At 37.0% G+C, this 17,602-nt stretch overlaps 1 protein-coding gene across 1 annotated transcript in view; it reads left to right on the top strand.

The window, feature by feature from the left end:
* Positions 1 to 17,602, top strand: part of CPD (carboxypeptidase D) — an 80,217-nt gene that overhangs the window by 50,270 nt on the left and 12,345 nt on the right. The window contains exons 8-14 of the mRNA XM_078068101.1: positions 223 to 332; positions 5,336 to 5,438; positions 5,924 to 6,066; positions 7,683 to 7,852; positions 11,822 to 12,145; positions 13,935 to 14,130; positions 16,711 to 16,846. Of these exons, the coding sequence (XP_077924227.1) occupies positions 223 to 332; positions 5,336 to 5,438; positions 5,924 to 6,066; positions 7,683 to 7,852; positions 11,822 to 12,145; positions 13,935 to 14,130; positions 16,711 to 16,846 (1,182 nt within the window). The remainder of the gene's footprint in view (positions 1 to 222; positions 333 to 5,335; positions 5,439 to 5,923; positions 6,067 to 7,682; positions 7,853 to 11,821; positions 12,146 to 13,934; positions 14,131 to 16,710; positions 16,847 to 17,602) is intronic.

Below are 17,602 nucleotides of genomic sequence, written 5' to 3'. Positions count from 1 at the left end.
GTTAAGGCAACCTTTAAGTGTCATCATAGCTATTTAATATTTCACTTATCCAATTGATTTTCCATTGAGGAAATTAGCAACTTCTTCATTTCTAATGAGGAAATTAGCCTTGGAAAATTGTATTGGTTTCCAGTCTCTGGCAGTATTGTGAAAGTGTACTTTATGTTGATGATCCGTCTTGATGGAGATAACATGATACATTTTCCTCTTTTCCCTTTGCAGGTTCTTTGGTAGTGAACTACCCTTTTGATGATGATGAACAAGGGCTTGCCACATATAGTAAATCACCAGATGATGCTGTGTTTCAACAAATAGCACTTTCTTATTCCAAGGTAGGCTTGTGTTTAAACATAAAATGCTATAAAATTCTTTAATTAAAAAAATGAATTGAAATGAAGTCCAGTAAGACTCTGGTCAAGTGCTTTCTCCTTGATTAAGCCTTCCATAATTCCTTTCCATGATTCCTTTCAGTCAGTCTTAACTGCTTTTTCTCTTGTTTCCTACCTCACTTTGAACATACCATGTATTTCCGCATTACCTTTAACCTCAAGTAATGTCTTTTTGTCTACAGTTTTTAGCACAGTACCTGAATCATAATAAACTAAACATAATAAATATAAATTAGCATGCTGGTTTATTTCACTTGACTAGTATTTAAGTTATAAGCCTACTCGTAGTCTAAGGTGGAGGTTGACAAGCTACAGCGGTAGCGCCAAATCCAGCCCAGTACCTGCTTTTATAAGTAAAATGTTATTGATACACAGCCACATCCATTTTTTTACGTATTGTCTATGGCTGCTTCCTCTTTCAGCATTTGAAAAGAAATGAGTGTAATTAACCAGTATTAGCAGAGTAAAGAAGAAAAACACAGCATTCATCTCAATAGGTGCAGAGGGTAAAGTTGAGTAGTTGCAACAGACACGTTCAAGCCTGTAAAGCCTAGAACTTTTACCGTCTGATCCTTTACAGAAAAAACCACTAGTCTAGGGCACCTGGGTGGCTCAGTTGGTTAAGCGACTGCCTTCAGCTCAGGTCGTGATCCTGGAGTCCCGGGATCGAGTCCCACATCGGGCTCCCTGCTCAGCAGGGGGTCTGCTTCTCCCTCTGACCCTCTTCCCTCTCGTGCTCTCTGTCTCTCATTCTCTCTCTCTCAAATAAATAAATAAAAAATCTTTAAAAAAAAAAAAAAAAACCACTAGTCTAAGCTATTGAAGAGCCCATTGTAACATATGGCGAGGGAAAGCAGGTAGATATTTATGTATTTTCTAAATTTTTTATAGCGAACACACGTTACTTTTATAGTCAGAAATGGTATATGTATGTGTGCATGCTTGTGTGAAATTTTAATTGAAAAATTATTCTAGATAACGTGTTAAAAGTTGGGGCTTGGAAACTAGGCCTGTTAGTTTCAATTTTTGGTCTTACTACGGACTCAGTCTGTGACTTCATTGGTTATAGATAACACTGCAACTCTATGGTCTCTAATCACAGCCTTCTGTTATTTCACATTGCCCATGCCTTCATCCTGCACAAGTGGACCCTGTGAGATTGTTAAGAGTTTCTAACAGGGGAATACGTCTATTATTACACTTTAAGGAATAGCTGTCTTCTGTTTGGGCACACCATTGTTAGAGGGATGTTCATGACATAGAATATTCTACCCTCTGAATAATCAAAATAAAAATTAAGTGATCAGATTTTGTTCATATCCCCATCACATTTGGTGCCCAGTCTTATAGTTCTGCTTTTTATCCTCATTGTGACTTCAAGTTCCTTAGCCTCTTTTTGTATTTGAGAGAGAGAGAGAACACGAGCGCAGTTGAGCAGGGGGGAGGGGCGGAGGGAGGGGGAGAAGCAGACTCCCTGCTGAGCAGGGAGCCCGATGTGGGGCTCCATCCCAGGACCCTGAGATCATGACCTGAGCTGAAGGCAGATGCTTAACCGATTGAGTCACCCAGGCGCCCTTTTTGTTTTCTTTGACCTTTAATTCTTTTGATTTTACTTTCTATCCAGCTTAGACCTATGGATGTCCCTTTCAGTGATGCTCTCACTCACACCTTGGGATACCCTTTTGACATACCTGCCTCGCCAGTGTCCATTCCGCAGTAGTTGCCACCACCATCTCCCTTCTACATCCCAGAAAAGTCACAGAGTCATGGAAATTGACCACACTCTATCTATGCTCTCTAACCTCAGGAGAGGTTTATTATATTTTAAGTAAAATGAAATTCAATGAATTCAATTTAGTGAAAGTGAAGAAACAGCTTTCTGCTGTACAATGTGACAGATATCAAGTGACAAGGAAATTTTAAGGAGGCATTAGTGGAATAACTAGTAAGTTATGAATAAAAATTAATTTATTTTAGTTAACAGTATTACACCAGTGTTAATTTCCTTGTTTTGATAATTACTTTGATTACATAAGATGCTAACATTAGGGAAAGCTGGATCAAGGGTATATAAAACTCTGTACTATTTTTTTTTTTTTTAAAGATTTTATTTATTTATTTGACAGAGGGAGACACAGTGAGAGCAGGATCACAAGCAGGGGGAGAGGGAGAGGGAGAAGCAGGCTTCCCGCGGAGCAGGGAGCCCGATGCGGGGCTCGATCCCAGGACCCTGAGATCATGACCTGAGACGAAGGCAGACGCCTAACGACTGAGCCACCCAGGCGCCCCTCTCTGTACTATTTTTGCAACTTCTCTGCAAGTCTAAAATTAGTTCAGGATGGGGCGCCTGGGTGGCTCAATCATTAAGCATCTGCCTTCGTCTCAGGTCATGATCTCAGGGTCCTGGGATCGAGCCCCGCATCGGGCTCCCTGCTCCGCGGGAAGCCTGCTTCTCCCTCTCCCACTCCCCCTGCTTGTGTTCCCTCTCTTGCTGTCTCTCTGTCAAATAAATAAAAAATAAATAAAATCTTTATAAAAAAATAAAATTAGTTCAGGAGAGAGCAAAAGAAAAGAAGAAAACTGAGTAGTCTCTTGTCTCCGCTTCCTTATTGTTCTCTCCTCTCAAGTTTCCTGTCATCTGCCTTCTGCCTACATTGTTTTACCTGGACGTGCCCCCTCAAAGGTTACCAGAAATCTGTTGTTGTTTTTTTAACTTTCTTGACCTCTGAAGTCTGACATGTTTGTCTTCTCCCCTTGATCTCTGCCCCATTGCATAGTAGAAAGCTCGGCTTTTTTTCTCTTTTGTTGGCTGGACATTGTCTCTTTTACTTTTTTTTCCCTCCTTCTTCCATCCTCAGCCATTTTTACCATCTTAGCAATTAATCCAATTGGTTTACCTGTCAATACTAAGTAAATGCCTCTTTAAAAAACTGTTTCATAGAATGGGAGTTATTGTAAACAGATGAAAAGATACAGGCAAACAACAAGAAGAAAATAAACCTAGAGAGCACCCATCATTTAATATCTTGGTATATGACTTTTAGACTGTGTGTGGACTGAGACTGGACATCCTCACCCTCAGGCTTCTTGTCAAACCGTTTGCTTGAAAAATTTAATTAGGTTTTAAAAAAATGATCAGAGTAGCGAGAATTAAAGGAGATGGCAAATGCACATGGTAAAATCAAAGTCCACAACCTTCTGGGGGCTCGTGATCTCACACTTGGATTATTTCAGTAGTACTCTGATGGGTCTCCCTGGCTTTGGTTTCTTTTTCACATTATTATTTGGATAAACTTCCTAGAGCCATGAATATTTCGCATATCACTCTTTCTTCAGAGATTTTTAGTGGCTCTTTGTTACTCTGAGAATCAAATCAAAATGTTAATAGCTACTTCCTACAACTATGGTGTCTAAAGTGAGGTTTATACTAGATGATCCATTGAGATGTAGGAAGAATATATTAGAAATTCTATTTATACTTTTATATTTATCCCTTAAATATTTTTTATTTTTATGCAGATTTATATTATATGTATTGTATTAGTATAGTAGTACATCTATGTAATTTATAACTGAATGGATAGATAGATACTGATGGAAATGAAGAGAGAGACATAGAAGGTGCATGCACATCTTCAGTGAAAAAACCAGAAAGCAAAAGAGCATGTACCCAGTTATTACAGTAATCCAAAATAATAATTTTTATTTGATAAGAAAGCAGTGGGATCATAAGCTTGAAATTCATATGTTAAGTTTATGAAAGCATATTGTTTATATATATTTTTTATTTTAAATCCAGGGGGCTTGTTTATATACACATACATACATATACATATACATATGTGTGTGTATACACAAACACACACACACACACACATATATTTTTAAGTAAGCTCTACGTCTAACATGGGCCTTGAACTCACGACCCTGAGATCAGGAGTCGCATGCTCTACTGACTGAGCCACCCAGGCGCCCCTCTTAATATATTTTAAAGTTAAATGGTTAATTCTCAATAGTGGGAAAACAGGAAATTGTTATTTTTCTTTTCATGCTTTCTATACATTTTTTTTTCTATTTCCACAAGAAAGCCGCTCTGGCCAGCAATCTTTCTCTTCTCTAGATTCCAGTAGCACTTCCTTGTGTCTTCATGGCAGTTTGTCTTACTCTTCCTCGGGCAAGCTATTGCACGTGTGCTATGCTAGACACTGCTAGATGCTGAGGACACGAAGACATACACTGTTTCAGGGAGTAGTGTCTTGTTTTTAGGGAAGAAAAAGGTGCAACCAGTTGTAACAGAGTACAGAATGCAGTCAAAGCACAGGGGGACCATCTGGGAGTGAGAGAAAGCTGCTTACTCCACATCATGTGTGAATTATCTTCGGGACTTTCAAGCTTCTTGAAAACATGAGTATGAACACTTTTTTGTGGGATTTATTTTTTGGAGAGGGATTGAGTTGGGTTTTATATTACTTGTAACTGCAAGTCATAAAGTTTTACTTTTTTACAGAACACGTTTAATTTTGATTTTTAAAAGTAGGTAACAAGTTCATATAGTAAACAATGAAAATGGCATAGAAAGTTATACATTAAAAAGTCTCAGTGCGGGGTGCCTGGGTGGCTCAGTCCTTAAGCATCTGCCTTCGTCTCAGGTCATGATCCCAGGGTCCTGGGATCGAGCCCTGCATCGGGCTCCCTGCTCAGCGGGAAGCCTGCTTCTCCCTCTCCCACTCCCCCTGCTTGTGTTCCCTCTCTCGCTGTGTGTCTCTCTCTCTGTCAAATAAATAAATAAAATCTTTAAAAAAAAACAAGTTTCAGTACTTCTCATGGCTCCGCTCACCCCATTCCCACCTCCACATACTCCCTATTGGTAACCACTTTTATTATTTTTCCTTATCCTTCTTGTGATGCAAACAAATATAAGTAAAGATTCTTAATTTTTTTTTCAGGAAAATTCCCAGATGTTTCAAGGTAGACCTTGCAAGAATATGTACCCAAATGAATATTTTCCTCATGGAATAACAAATGGAGCTAGTTGGTATAATGTCCCAGGTAAACATTCTTTAATATCCAGGCCATATAACTTGATGGATTTTCTGTCCCCCTGGATGGTGCTGCTTCTTATTGATTTTTTAATTTTGAGAAAATATCACTCTTTTAAAAATATTGTTTAAATAATTTAAAACTTCAAATAACCTTTTCAGCTATTTTTCAATTTGGTACACTCAGAGTTTTGAGTAAAGAGATTGTACTAAAACTTTATGAAAGTGTTATATTTTACCTCTGGCTGTTACAAAAAACCTTAGGTGTGCTAATAAGTGGGTAAGCTATACTTGAATTCTTCCTGAACATGAAAGTACAGGTGTCTTACCTGTACCATAAACATCAAGGAGCTCTCAAATGAACATATTATTGTTTTTCAACCAATGCTGAGAAAAGATGGATTTGGCTTTTTTACTAGGAATTTTGCTTACTTTTTGGGATCTGATCTAGTTCTACTTCTTCAGAGTTACTGATTTTAATTTTTTATCTGTTAGGTGGTATGCAGGACTGGAACTATTTACAAACAAATTGCTTTGAAGTGACTATTGAGCTAGGTTGTGTGAAATACCCATTTGAGAAAGATCTGCCAAAATTTTGGGAACAGAATCGAAGATCTCTAATCCAGTTTATGAAGCAGGTAACTATTCAGGAGTGAAGTATGAAATTTCTCCCAAGAGCAAGAATACTTTTGTGTGTACATTTGGTTTTCACACAGTGATTTTCAAATACATCCTTCTGAATTCAGCCTGTTCATGTTTTAGTGTGTTTATCTAGAAAATTTATGGATGAAAATGAGTTTATTTGTATGTGTGGGGAGGAATTGAAAATGATTAAACATTTAATCATTTGTTTAATGTTGATTAAACATTAACAATTGTTAATTGTTAATTGTTGAACAGGGTGGTGGTGATTTGCTTTAAAAAAAAAAATTTCATTTATTTATTTGAGAGAGTGTGCACAAGTTGGGAGAGGGGCAGAGGGACAAGCCAACTCCCTGCTGAGCGCAGAGCCTGATGCAGGGCTCCATGCGGGGCTCAATCCCAAGACCCTGGGATGATAATCGGACGCAAGTCAGATGCTTAACTGAGCCACTCAGACACCCCTGGAGTGGATCTTTTAGAATAAGGATATTCTCCTATACGACATCTTCAGGTGCCATTATCTCACCAAAGAAAATTAATAGTAATTCTCTAATATTACCGAGTACCTAGTCCACATTCAAATTTCCCTCTCTTTTACCCCAAAATGTCTTTTTCTTCCCCCATCTTCTGCCCATTTTTTAAAAATTTTTATTGTTATGTTAATCACCGTACATTACATCATTAGTTTTTGATGTAGTGTTCCATGATTCGTTGTTTGCACTGGGTGTTATATCCAAAATGTCTTTTCATAGCTATATTTTAGAACCAGGATCTAGTCAAGGTTTATGCATTGCATATGATTATTACATCTCTTTACTCACTTTAATCTGGAACAGGCCTTCCATTTTTTAAAAAATGACATTTCCCTTTTATTTTTTTTTAAGATTATTTATTTGAGAGAAAGAGAGTGCGAGCAAGCGGAGGGGGGCAGAGGAAAAGAATCTCAAGCAGACTCCCTGCTGAGTGTGGAGCCCCAACATGGGGCTTGAAATGGGGCTGGATGCAGGGTTCAATCTCTTGATCCTGAGATCTTGATCTGAGCCGAAATCAAGAGTCAGACACTCACCTGACTGAGCCACCCAGGCGCCCCTGACATTTCCCATTTAAAGAGGGCAGGACAGGGGGCGTGTAGGTGGTTGAGTCAGTTAAGTGTCTGCCTACGCCTCAGGTCATGATCCCAGGGTCCTGTGATTGAGCCCTGTATCAGGGGCTGAGCAGGGAGCATCTCCCTCTCCTGCTCCCCCTACTTGTGCTATCTCTCTCTCTCTGTCATATAAATAAATAAAATCTTTGAAAAAAAAAAAAAATAAAGAGGACAGGACAGTTTTCTTGTAGAATGTCCTATATACTGAAATTGTCAGATGTGCTAAAGTTTAAACAGTGTTATTTATATTCCTCATGATAAAGACAAACCTAGGCTATGAAAAATTAGCCTTTCAGAAACTAAAATATTTTGCTTAGTGGGTGTTTACTTAGCTTTACTCTCAACTTCTAAATTCCTGTTTGTTCCACATGTTTATTATCAATCTGTTATTTTGGATATGAGAGCTCCCGAAGTAATTAAATGATGATCTTTACCTTTGACATCTGGGTGTCCTTGTACTTTATCCAGGTTCATCAGGGTGTCAAAGGATTTGTCCTAGATGCCACGGATGGCAGGGGTATATTAAATGCCACGATTAGTGTTGCTGAAATTAATCATCCAGTGACTACCTACAAAACTGGAGATTACTGGCGTCTCTTGGTTCCAGGAACTTACAAAATCACAGCATCTGCTCGAGGGTGAGTGACTGAATACTTTGATATTAAGTGCTTGAGGAAAGACAAACATGGTTCTATTCTAAACAATTATTGTCATAAAGCCCTAGAAAAGTCAAGCAACCTTGAGTTTAATGCTGGGAAGTTTAGAGCTGGTTACACATTTGATTCTCCTCCAGTGATAAAGTGAGTACATAAACTGTCAGATTTAAGAAATCTATGAAATTCTGCCCTTTGAACAGTGGCCTCCTCCTCTCAGGTCCTCTGCCCCCTGTCCAGATGTAAAGCTGTAGTGAGTGATTCCTTCACTAGCTGGTAACAATTCTGGGAAGTACCTGTTAGTTGGGAAAAAAGGACTCCTGTTGTGCTGCATACTTCTAGTTATGTTGTCCAATAAATACCACCACTTTACATTTGTTCCTTTTTAAAGTTTTCTCACACTTTTTTTTTCCTATCCTCACCTAAACCATTCTTTTTTTATTTAAAAAATGTTTTTAATATGTGTATAGTTGACACCCAATGTTATGTTAGTTTCAGGTGTACAGCATAGTGATTCAACAAGTGTATACGTTATGCTCTGTTCACAAATGCAGCTAGTATCGGTCACCATACAATGCTATTACAGTATCATTGACTGTATTTCCTGTTCTGTAACTTTCATCCCTGTGACTTATTCATTCCGTAAATGGAAGCCCATACCTCCCACTCCCCTTCACCCATTCTGCCCACCCACGCTCCTTGCAACCATGTGGCTGTTTCTGCTTTTTGTTTGTTCATTCGTTTTCTGAGATTCCGTATCTGAGTGAAATCATATGGTATTTGCCTTTCTCAGTCTGACTTATTTCACTGAGTATAATACCCTCTAAGTCCATCATGTTGTTGCAAGTGGCATGATCTCATCTTTTTATGGCTGCATAGTATTCCATTGTGTATGTACACCACACCTTCCTTATCCATTAGTCTATCGATGGACACTTAGGTTGTTTCCATATCTTGGCCATTGTAAATAATGCTGCAATAAACATAGGGGTACATGTATCTTTTCGATTTACTGTTTTTGTTTCCTTTGGGTAAATGCCCAATAATGGAATTATTGGATCATAGGATATTTGTATTTTTAATTTTTCAAGGAACCTTTATACATTTTTCCACAGTGGCTGCACCAATTTACTTTCCCACCAGCAGTGTAAAAGGGTTCCTTTTTCTCCACCTCCTCAACGCTTGTTTTTTCTGGTCTTCTTGATTTTATCCATTCTGACTGGTGTGAGGTGCTATCTCATTGTGGTTTTGATTTGCATTTCCCTTATGATTAGTGATGTTGAGCATCTTTTCATGTGCCTGTTGGCCATCTATGTCTTCTCTGGAAAAATGTCTATTCAGGTCCTATGGCAATTTTTAATCAGATTGTTTGGGTTCTTTTGGTGTTAAGTTGTAAGAGTTCTTTATATATTTGGGATATTAACCCCTTATTGGGTATATCATTTGCAAATATCTTCTCTCATTCAGTAGGTAGTCTTTTTGTTTTGTTGATGATTTCCTTCACTGTGCAAAAGCATTTTACTTTGATGTAGTCCCAATAGTTTATTTTTGCTTTTGTTTCCTTTGCCTTAGGAGACATATCTAGAAAAATGCTTCTATGGCCAATATAAGAAAAATTACTACCTCTGTTCTCTTCTAGGATTTCTTTTATGGCTTCAGGTCTCACATTTAGGTATTTCATCCATTTTGAGTTTATTTATGTGTATGCTGTAAGGAAATGGTCCAGTTTCATTCTTATGCATTGTAGCTGTCCAGTTTTCCCAGCACCATTTATTGACGAGACTACCTTTTCCCTATTGTATATTCTTGCCTTTTTTTTGTCATAGATTAATTGACTATGTATGGATTTATTTCTGGGCTCTCTATTCTGTTCCATTTTTGTGCCACTGCCATACTGTTTTGATTACAACAGCTTTGCAGTATACCTTGAAATCTAGAATTGTGATGCCTCCAGCTTTGTTTTTCTTTTTCAAGATTGCTTTGGCTATTCGGGGTCTTTTGTGGTCCATACAAATTTTAATACTCTTTGTTCTAGTTCTATGAAATATGCTATTGGTATTTTTTTTTTTAAGATTTTTATTTATTCATTTGAGACAGAGAGATACAGAGAGAGAGAACATAAACAGGAGGAGAGGCAGAGGGAGAGGGAGAAACAGACTCCCCACTGAGCGGGGAGCCCAACATGGGGCTCGATCCCAGGACCCTGAGATCATGACCTGAGCCGAAGGCAGATGCTTAACCATCTGAGCCACCCAGGCGCCCCTGCTGTTGGTATTTTGATAGGGACTGCATTGAATTTAAAAAATGTTTTTAATTTGTAGAGTGCTTTAGGTAGAATGGATATTTTAACAATATTCTTCCAATCCATGAGCATGGAATATCTTTCAATTTGTGTCATCTTCAGTATCTTTCATCAGTGTTTTATAGTTTTCAGAGTAAAGGTCTTTTACCTCTTTGGTTAAGTTTTATTCTTTTTGGTGCAATTGTAAATGGACTTATTTTCTTAATTTCTCTTTCTGCTATTTTGTTATTAATGTATAGAAATGCTACTGATTTCTGGGTATTTTGTATCCTGCAACTTTCTGAATTCATTCATTACTTCTAGTAGATTTTGGGATAGCCTTTAGGAATATCTACATACAATATCATGTTATCTACAAGTAGTGACAGTTTAACTTCTTTACCAATATGGATGCCTCTTATTTCTTTTGTTTGTTTGATTGATTGATTGCTGTGGCTAGGACTTCTAGTAGTATGTTGAATAAAAGTGGCAAGAGTGGACATCCTTGTCTTGTTCCTGATCTTAGAGGAAAAGTTCGCTGCTTTTCACCATTGAGTATGATGTTAGTTGTGGGTTTTTCATATATGGCCTTTATTATGTTGAGGTATTGTTGTGGTGGAATTTTCTTTCTTATTTCTAATTCTCTAAGAAAGGCAATTTTCATCTTTTTTATAAGTTTATTTCTACAAAGACATATTTAGTCAAAAAGAGAAAATGAACTTACGACTTTTTCTTTGGAAAAAACTTAATTTTCTTTATCTTCCCCATCCTTTACAAAACACCTTTTTAATTTGAAACTTATCATTTTTACCTTCTTGTAGTTTTCTTTTTTGTGTTTTAATAAGTGTAGATGTTAACAGTGGATATTTTCCCCTCCCCTTACTGGCTATCTTATTTCTGAAGATATTAAATTGAAGTAAGGGTAAGTACATGAAAACACTTATAGTTACTGCTACCTTTTTTTAAAAAAAATGATTTCAAATATCTAATGGTCTGTAAAATGGATGGATTAGAACTTAAACTAATGAGAAATGAGATCTTTTCTGTTTTTCTTCCATTTTGGCATAATATTAGAAAAACAAGGGGCACCCGGGTAACTTAGTCGTTAAGCATCTGCTTTCCGCTCAGGTCATGGTCCTGGGGTCCTGGGATCGAGCCCCGTGTCGGGCTCCCTGCTCGGTGGGAGGCCTGCTTCTCCCTCTCCCATTCCCCCTGCTTGTGTTCCCTCTCTTGCTATCTTTCTCTGTCTGTCAAATAAATTAATAAAATCGTTAAAAAAAAACAAACAGCAAGATATCTGAAAAATAGGCTAGGAATCATGCATTTGGTAGATCATGTCCTAAGTTAGTACCTCTCAAATTTTTCCAGCCATACACTCTGATCACAGACAAGTGAACTCAGATTCCAGGAGACATGGGGTATTTACTGCAAGTATGAACTTTCTTTTGTAGTCATATACTTAGTCTTAAAAATGCATTCACATTTTACAGTCTACCCATGTCTGTTCTTTGTTAATTAATGTTTAAAACAAATGATAAATTATCACAAAGTTACATATTTGACTCTCAGAGGATTTATCTCAAGGATTCACGTATCCTCTGCAGACTTCTATTTCCCCAAGGCCTGGGTATTCCCACTGCAGAAGCCTGGCTCTGATCTCTCCTTTATTACAGGTATAATCCAGTTACCAAGAATGTGACTGTGAAGAGTGAGGGTGCTATTCAGGTCAACTTCACCCTTGTTCGATCTTCAGCGGATTCAAGCAATGAATCAAAGAAAGGAAAGGGGGATAGCACCAACACTGATGATGTCAGTGATCCAACTACTAAAGAGTTTGAAACTTTAATTAAAGACCTTTCGGCTGAGAACGGTTTGGAAGGCCTCATGTTACGGTCCTCCTCAAATCTGGCTCTTTATCGATACCATTCGTACAAAGACTTATCAGAGTTTCTGAGAGGACTTGTGATGAACTACCCACACATCACAAATCTCACCAAGTAAGTGCCACCCTCTCGCTGCTTTTCTTTCTTTCCTTTTTTTTTTTTAAGAAGTTACATTCAACATAAGCCATGTTGAATGGTTCTTGTAATTTATTTGGGAGCTGCATATAGAGAGAATTGGAGTTTACTTATTTTGAAACAGATATTGCTTAGAGATCTTTCTAACACTGACTCTGGAGAATTTTATGAGGAACATTGGAGGAGAATTACTTGTTAGATTAGCAATGGATGGTCTGTGCCTCCTGGAAATGTAAAATTACTCTCCCTGATGATTATTTTGACTGAATTAAAAACGCTCTCCACTTCTCAGCTGCATATTCATGTCCTGACTGTTACTTAGTTTGTTTTATTTTGCTGAGGGCAAGGGACAGATTTGGAACTGTGAGCTCACCTGTCAGGGATCATTCTTTTTTTTCAAAATGAAAAGGAAGCCTGGTTTCTGTCATTTTCTGTACTCTAGTCTCTATTGACAGTTGCTATTCCCCGAAGACTTAGGGACAGTATGGGATTTAGGGTCCTGGAAAAATATGCAGTACTGGCTTAAGTAAAACTGATGCTGAGCCAGCCTGTCTTCACTTTCTGTGGCTGCTCTGCCTCACTTTCCCTGATTGTAAATCTTCTTTAGGTCTTGTTGCAGTTACTTGAAAATAATTTTCTTAATTTGTTGATTCCTATTGTCTGCCTATTGTGGGCTTTACTCTGCATTTTTCCCTGAGCTTTGTATTTTAGTTCTCTACCACATACCTAATGAACATTTTCTAGCCTTTGACATTTTTACTTCATTTTTCTTCATTGGTCCTTCTAATATTACCAGTACATTTAGCTTCTCAAATACTGGTTTATAATGTTCCTAGATGCAAAGAGTGATATCTCCTTTGGCAATACCAATTACCTCTCTTCCTCAACTGATTCTTGAATATTTCTGCCCAATTCAGGTTTTAATATTGTCCATCTTAGTGCCGTATAGAGCTTATAGACTTTCTTATTTTAAAGTAAACGAAAAATTGGACATTATTTTTGCTATCCATTACTTAGTTCATTTAAGTTTTTTTAACCTTCCAACTCAAGATGCACTTTTTAGTTAAGTATTTTCCCCCAAAATGCAACACCTGCCAGTGGTGAGACACAAGACAGTTTTAGGTGGTCCACCAATGGGCACTAAGTATCATTGAATAGAACCATGGGAAAACAATAATTTTTCTATTCTATTAACCCTTCTCAATTTAATGCTAATATTTTTTTCTATATAACTCTTGGAAATATCCTTTTGTATCAAAGAAAGCAGGCGTTAAGCTCAGAGCTCTTGGGCAAGCACAACACTTTAAATGATTTTTGCTGCAATACTATTATTACATTTATAGTAAAGTATAAAGTATCTTATTTATGTAAATTAATTTACATTTAGAAAGTAAGGTTCTGTACATTTGTGTATATATAAATTCTTCCATAATAAAAAATTTAAGTGAATTAATTTAAAAAACATATGTTAGCTAAATAGTAGTATTAAGATTATAGAAGGTAGGGCAAATATTGTGAAGATGGTATGAGAATGACTGAATTTGGAGGAACGGTGAACCACATCATACTCTTTCCTAAATCTGATAATATCTCACTTGTATTTGATTTTCTTTGGCCAAGGAAAACTAATTTTTGGACACAATGATTCATTCTTTAAAGACTTTTAAAGGCTTTTCATGTTTGTTTTCATGTCTTTTTTAAAAATCTGTATGTCAACATTAACATAATGCTTGATTACTTCCGACTTTTTGTTTCTGATTTTTGAAAGTTTGGGACAGAGCTCTGAATATCGTCACATTTGGTCCCTTGAAATCTCCAATAAGCCCAACATATCTGAGCCCGAAGAACCAAAGATCCGTTTTGTTGCTGGTATCCATGGAAATGCTCCAGTTGGAACTGAACTACTTTTGGCTCTGGCAGAATTTCTCTGCCTAAACTACAAAAAGAACCCAGCTGTTACTCAAGTAAGAGAAGAGCCTGTTTTGACATGCTTTAGAAGGAAGAAGCTCAGTCACACACTGAGATGAATGCACCATTAAAAATTTTTTAGGGGCGCCTGGCTGGCTTAGTCGGTAGAACCTATAACTCTTGATCTCGGGGTTGTGAGTTCAAGCCCCACGTTGGGCCTAGAGCTTACTGTTTCCTGTTGGATTTTACACAGAGGCACTTTTAATGCATTACCACTTTAAAAACGGACCGTCTTTGTCTATACTCATTGTTAATAGTGTCTTTCTGTTATATTTCTTTGTGTGTAATTAAGAGGCATAGAAGAAAAAGTACTAAAGATTTGCATTCAATCCTTTACTCCTTTATTTAATAGTCAAATTACTCTTCCAGTCTTTACTAACCATTCTGTACATTATAACTTGAGGGACTTCCATTGCTAGTTACTTATAATTAGGATACTATATTGAAAATGAGGTGGAAGACAAATAGTTTTTCTTTTCGTTTAAGGAGTTCAGAATTATTGGACATCTTGGCTGCTAAGAGATTTTAGGAAAAGCAATATGGCATTGTCTACTTTAGCCACCCATGACTACAGAAAAGAACTTTGATCCAGAGGATTGGTCACTTATGATTGAGTAACCTAGTTCTGTGTTGTCTTAGAGAAAGGAAGGAGAGAGTGTGCATCCTTCTAGAGTACTCACTAATTGGCACTGTCTATATAGACTTTAGGAAAGGGGAAAGGAACTAATATTTGTTTAATACCTACTGTGTGTCAAGTGCTTACACCAAGTACTTTACATGTATCATAATTTAATCCTCAATTTATGTTATCTTCATTTTATAGATGTAAAAACTGAGGCAGAGATATTTGATAACTTACAGGAGGTCACACAGCTAGTATGTGGTAAAACTGAGATTTAAACCCAAGCGTGTCTCACTCTAAAGTCTATGCTGTTTTGTTTTACCATACTGCCTCCCCTAAAAGAAATTTGGGAAGAATTTATGTCATGATTAGGATCAGAAAGCACCTATGGGATTAGGTGAGATGAACTTAAATCAGACTTGGCCAAAAATATTTTACCATTTTCAGCAAAGCAAATTGTATTGATTACTTAATGTGAGTTGTAAGGAGTATCCCAAGGACATTTTTTTGTTCTTTTCTTAAAAAATGAGAGAGTATCTAGGATACTGGTTCTCAAGCCTGGCTACACATTAAAAACATTTGGGAAGTTTTTAAAAATACCAATGCCTGGGCCCCATCCCCAAAGACATCAGTATTCCTTTAAAAGCTCCTTAGGGGGCATCTGGGTGGCTCAGTTGGTTAAGTGCCTGCCTTTGGCTTAGGTCGTGATCCCAGGGTCCTGGGATCGAGTCCCACATCGTGCTCCCTGCTCAGCCGGGAACCTGCTTCTCCCTTTCTGCCCCGCTCATGCTCTTTCTCTTGCTATCTCTCTCTCTCAGACAAACAAACAAATAAATAAATAAAATCTTTAAATAAATAAATAAATAAATAAAAGCTCCTCAGGTTATTCTACTATTTGGCCATATTGCTACCTACTGATACTATGGTTGTAAGAGACTATATGTCCTAGGTAAAATACCTACCAGGAATTTCAAAACTTCTAGTTTATGAGAATTTGCCTCACTGGTCTAATTAGGCTTGAGCTAGTAATCTTACTCTAGATTGCCATTTGTTTCGAGATAAGTAAGGGTCAGAATTATCTGGCAAGTTCAAGAAAATATACACATACCCAGAGACCTGTAGCAAAGCCCAAGCATGTACATTTTAGAAAAAAATCTCTCTCCCAGGGGAGAAAGTTAAGAACCAATGAATTTAGGGTCTCCAATATTTTCAATCTATAGACTATTTTAACAGAATAAATAAGCCAGGCATCATTTATTCTGATTTACTATCAGAAATATATAGGATGAAGTATATCAGAATTTAGTTAATGCTGCATATGTAGGTATTGATGCCTATGGATTATCCAGAGGAGAAATTATTATGAGGAAGACAAATATCTACTTCATTTTTCTTGCTGATTTCAACTTTTCTGTCTCATTGTTTCCAGACATACACTGAGGTTTGTTAGACTACGAATTTCAGTTTCTAATCTGGAAAATATAGTCTATTATTATTGGTTTTAGCCAGTGGTCAGCAAACGTTTTCTATAAAGGGACAAATAGTATATATTTTAGGCTTTGTGGGACAGCTGTTCTGTGTTGCAACTATTCAAGTCTGCCATTGCAGCACAAAAACAGTCATATGAATGGGCGTGGTGGTGTGCCAATAAAACTTTATTTACAATAGCAAGCAGCTGGCTGGACTTAGCCTGCAGGCAGTGGTTTCTGACCCCTTTGTAAGTCATCAGGAGGTCTCTAGGAATATTAGTTGTGCAGTAATTTTTCATTTCTTTTTAAATTTATTTGGAGCAAGAGAGAATTTTCTATCTATAATTTTCTATCTATCTATCTGTCTGTCTATTTTTAGTCCTACCTTTTAAGTCTGTTTAAAACAAGAAAGACTTTCTGTTTGAGGCATGGGAGGGTATCTTAGGATTCCACATAGAGCTAACTGATTTCTCTTTCTGTTTTAGCTGGTTGACAGGACTAGAATTGTGATTGTCCCTTCTCTAAATCCAGATGGGCGAGAGAGGGCACAAGAGAAAGACTGTACTTCAAAGAGAGGACAAACAAATGCTCATGGCAAAGACTTGGATACAGACTTCACAAGTAAGCCTAATTTTTAGGCCATTAAAGTACTTTGCAGATAATTTTATTTTTCTTTACTAGGAGATTGATAGATTGTGTAGATGAGTAATGGGGTTACTTTCGTTCTAGGTTGTACACATAAAGTATAAATGACAAGCTAGAAACTTGTCAAATTTTTCTCCTTTATCATTTGTAAAAGTAATTCAAGTTTTTTCTTAGAAATTCAATCAATAATATTGGAGGGGTTCCATCACTAGCCATACAGATAGGTATATTTTCTCTCTCTATCCCCCATATACATGTATACACACGTACACACGTGCACACACATGGTGTATGTGTATATTGATTTGATGGAGTCTTTCTTATTGACTTAAATAGGATCATCAACTATACATATTGTTCTGCAACTTTTTTCACTGAGTATATCACTGATATCTTTCCATTTCAGTACTTATAGATCTCTAACATATTCTTATTAATGACATCTTAGTATGCTGTTAACAGTCTAGTTTATTCAACAATTTTCCTACTAATGGACATTTAGTTTCTTTCTAATTTTTTGCTCTTGCAAACAGCACTATGGAAAACATCCTGATTTCTGAAAACTTTATTTTCTTTCAAAGATAGGTTATATATTCTCGATATTATTTTTTAAAAGAGGGTATATCCATCCCTTTTTGTTTCCAATAAGAATTTTCTTAAATTTCCTTAGATCGTTAACCTTTGAAGTATATAAAACTCAAGATAATCTGCCTTCTAGAGTGTATCTTTTAT

Source organism: Halichoerus grypus, chromosome 2 (genome assembly GCF_964656455.1).
Source record: "Halichoerus grypus chromosome 2, mHalGry1.hap1.1, whole genome shotgun sequence".
Classification (NCBI taxonomy): Eukaryota; Metazoa; Chordata; class Mammalia; order Carnivora; family Phocidae; genus Halichoerus; species Halichoerus grypus.
Note: the sequence above shows the minus strand (reverse complement) of the source record. Positions and strands in the feature narration are given on the sequence as shown.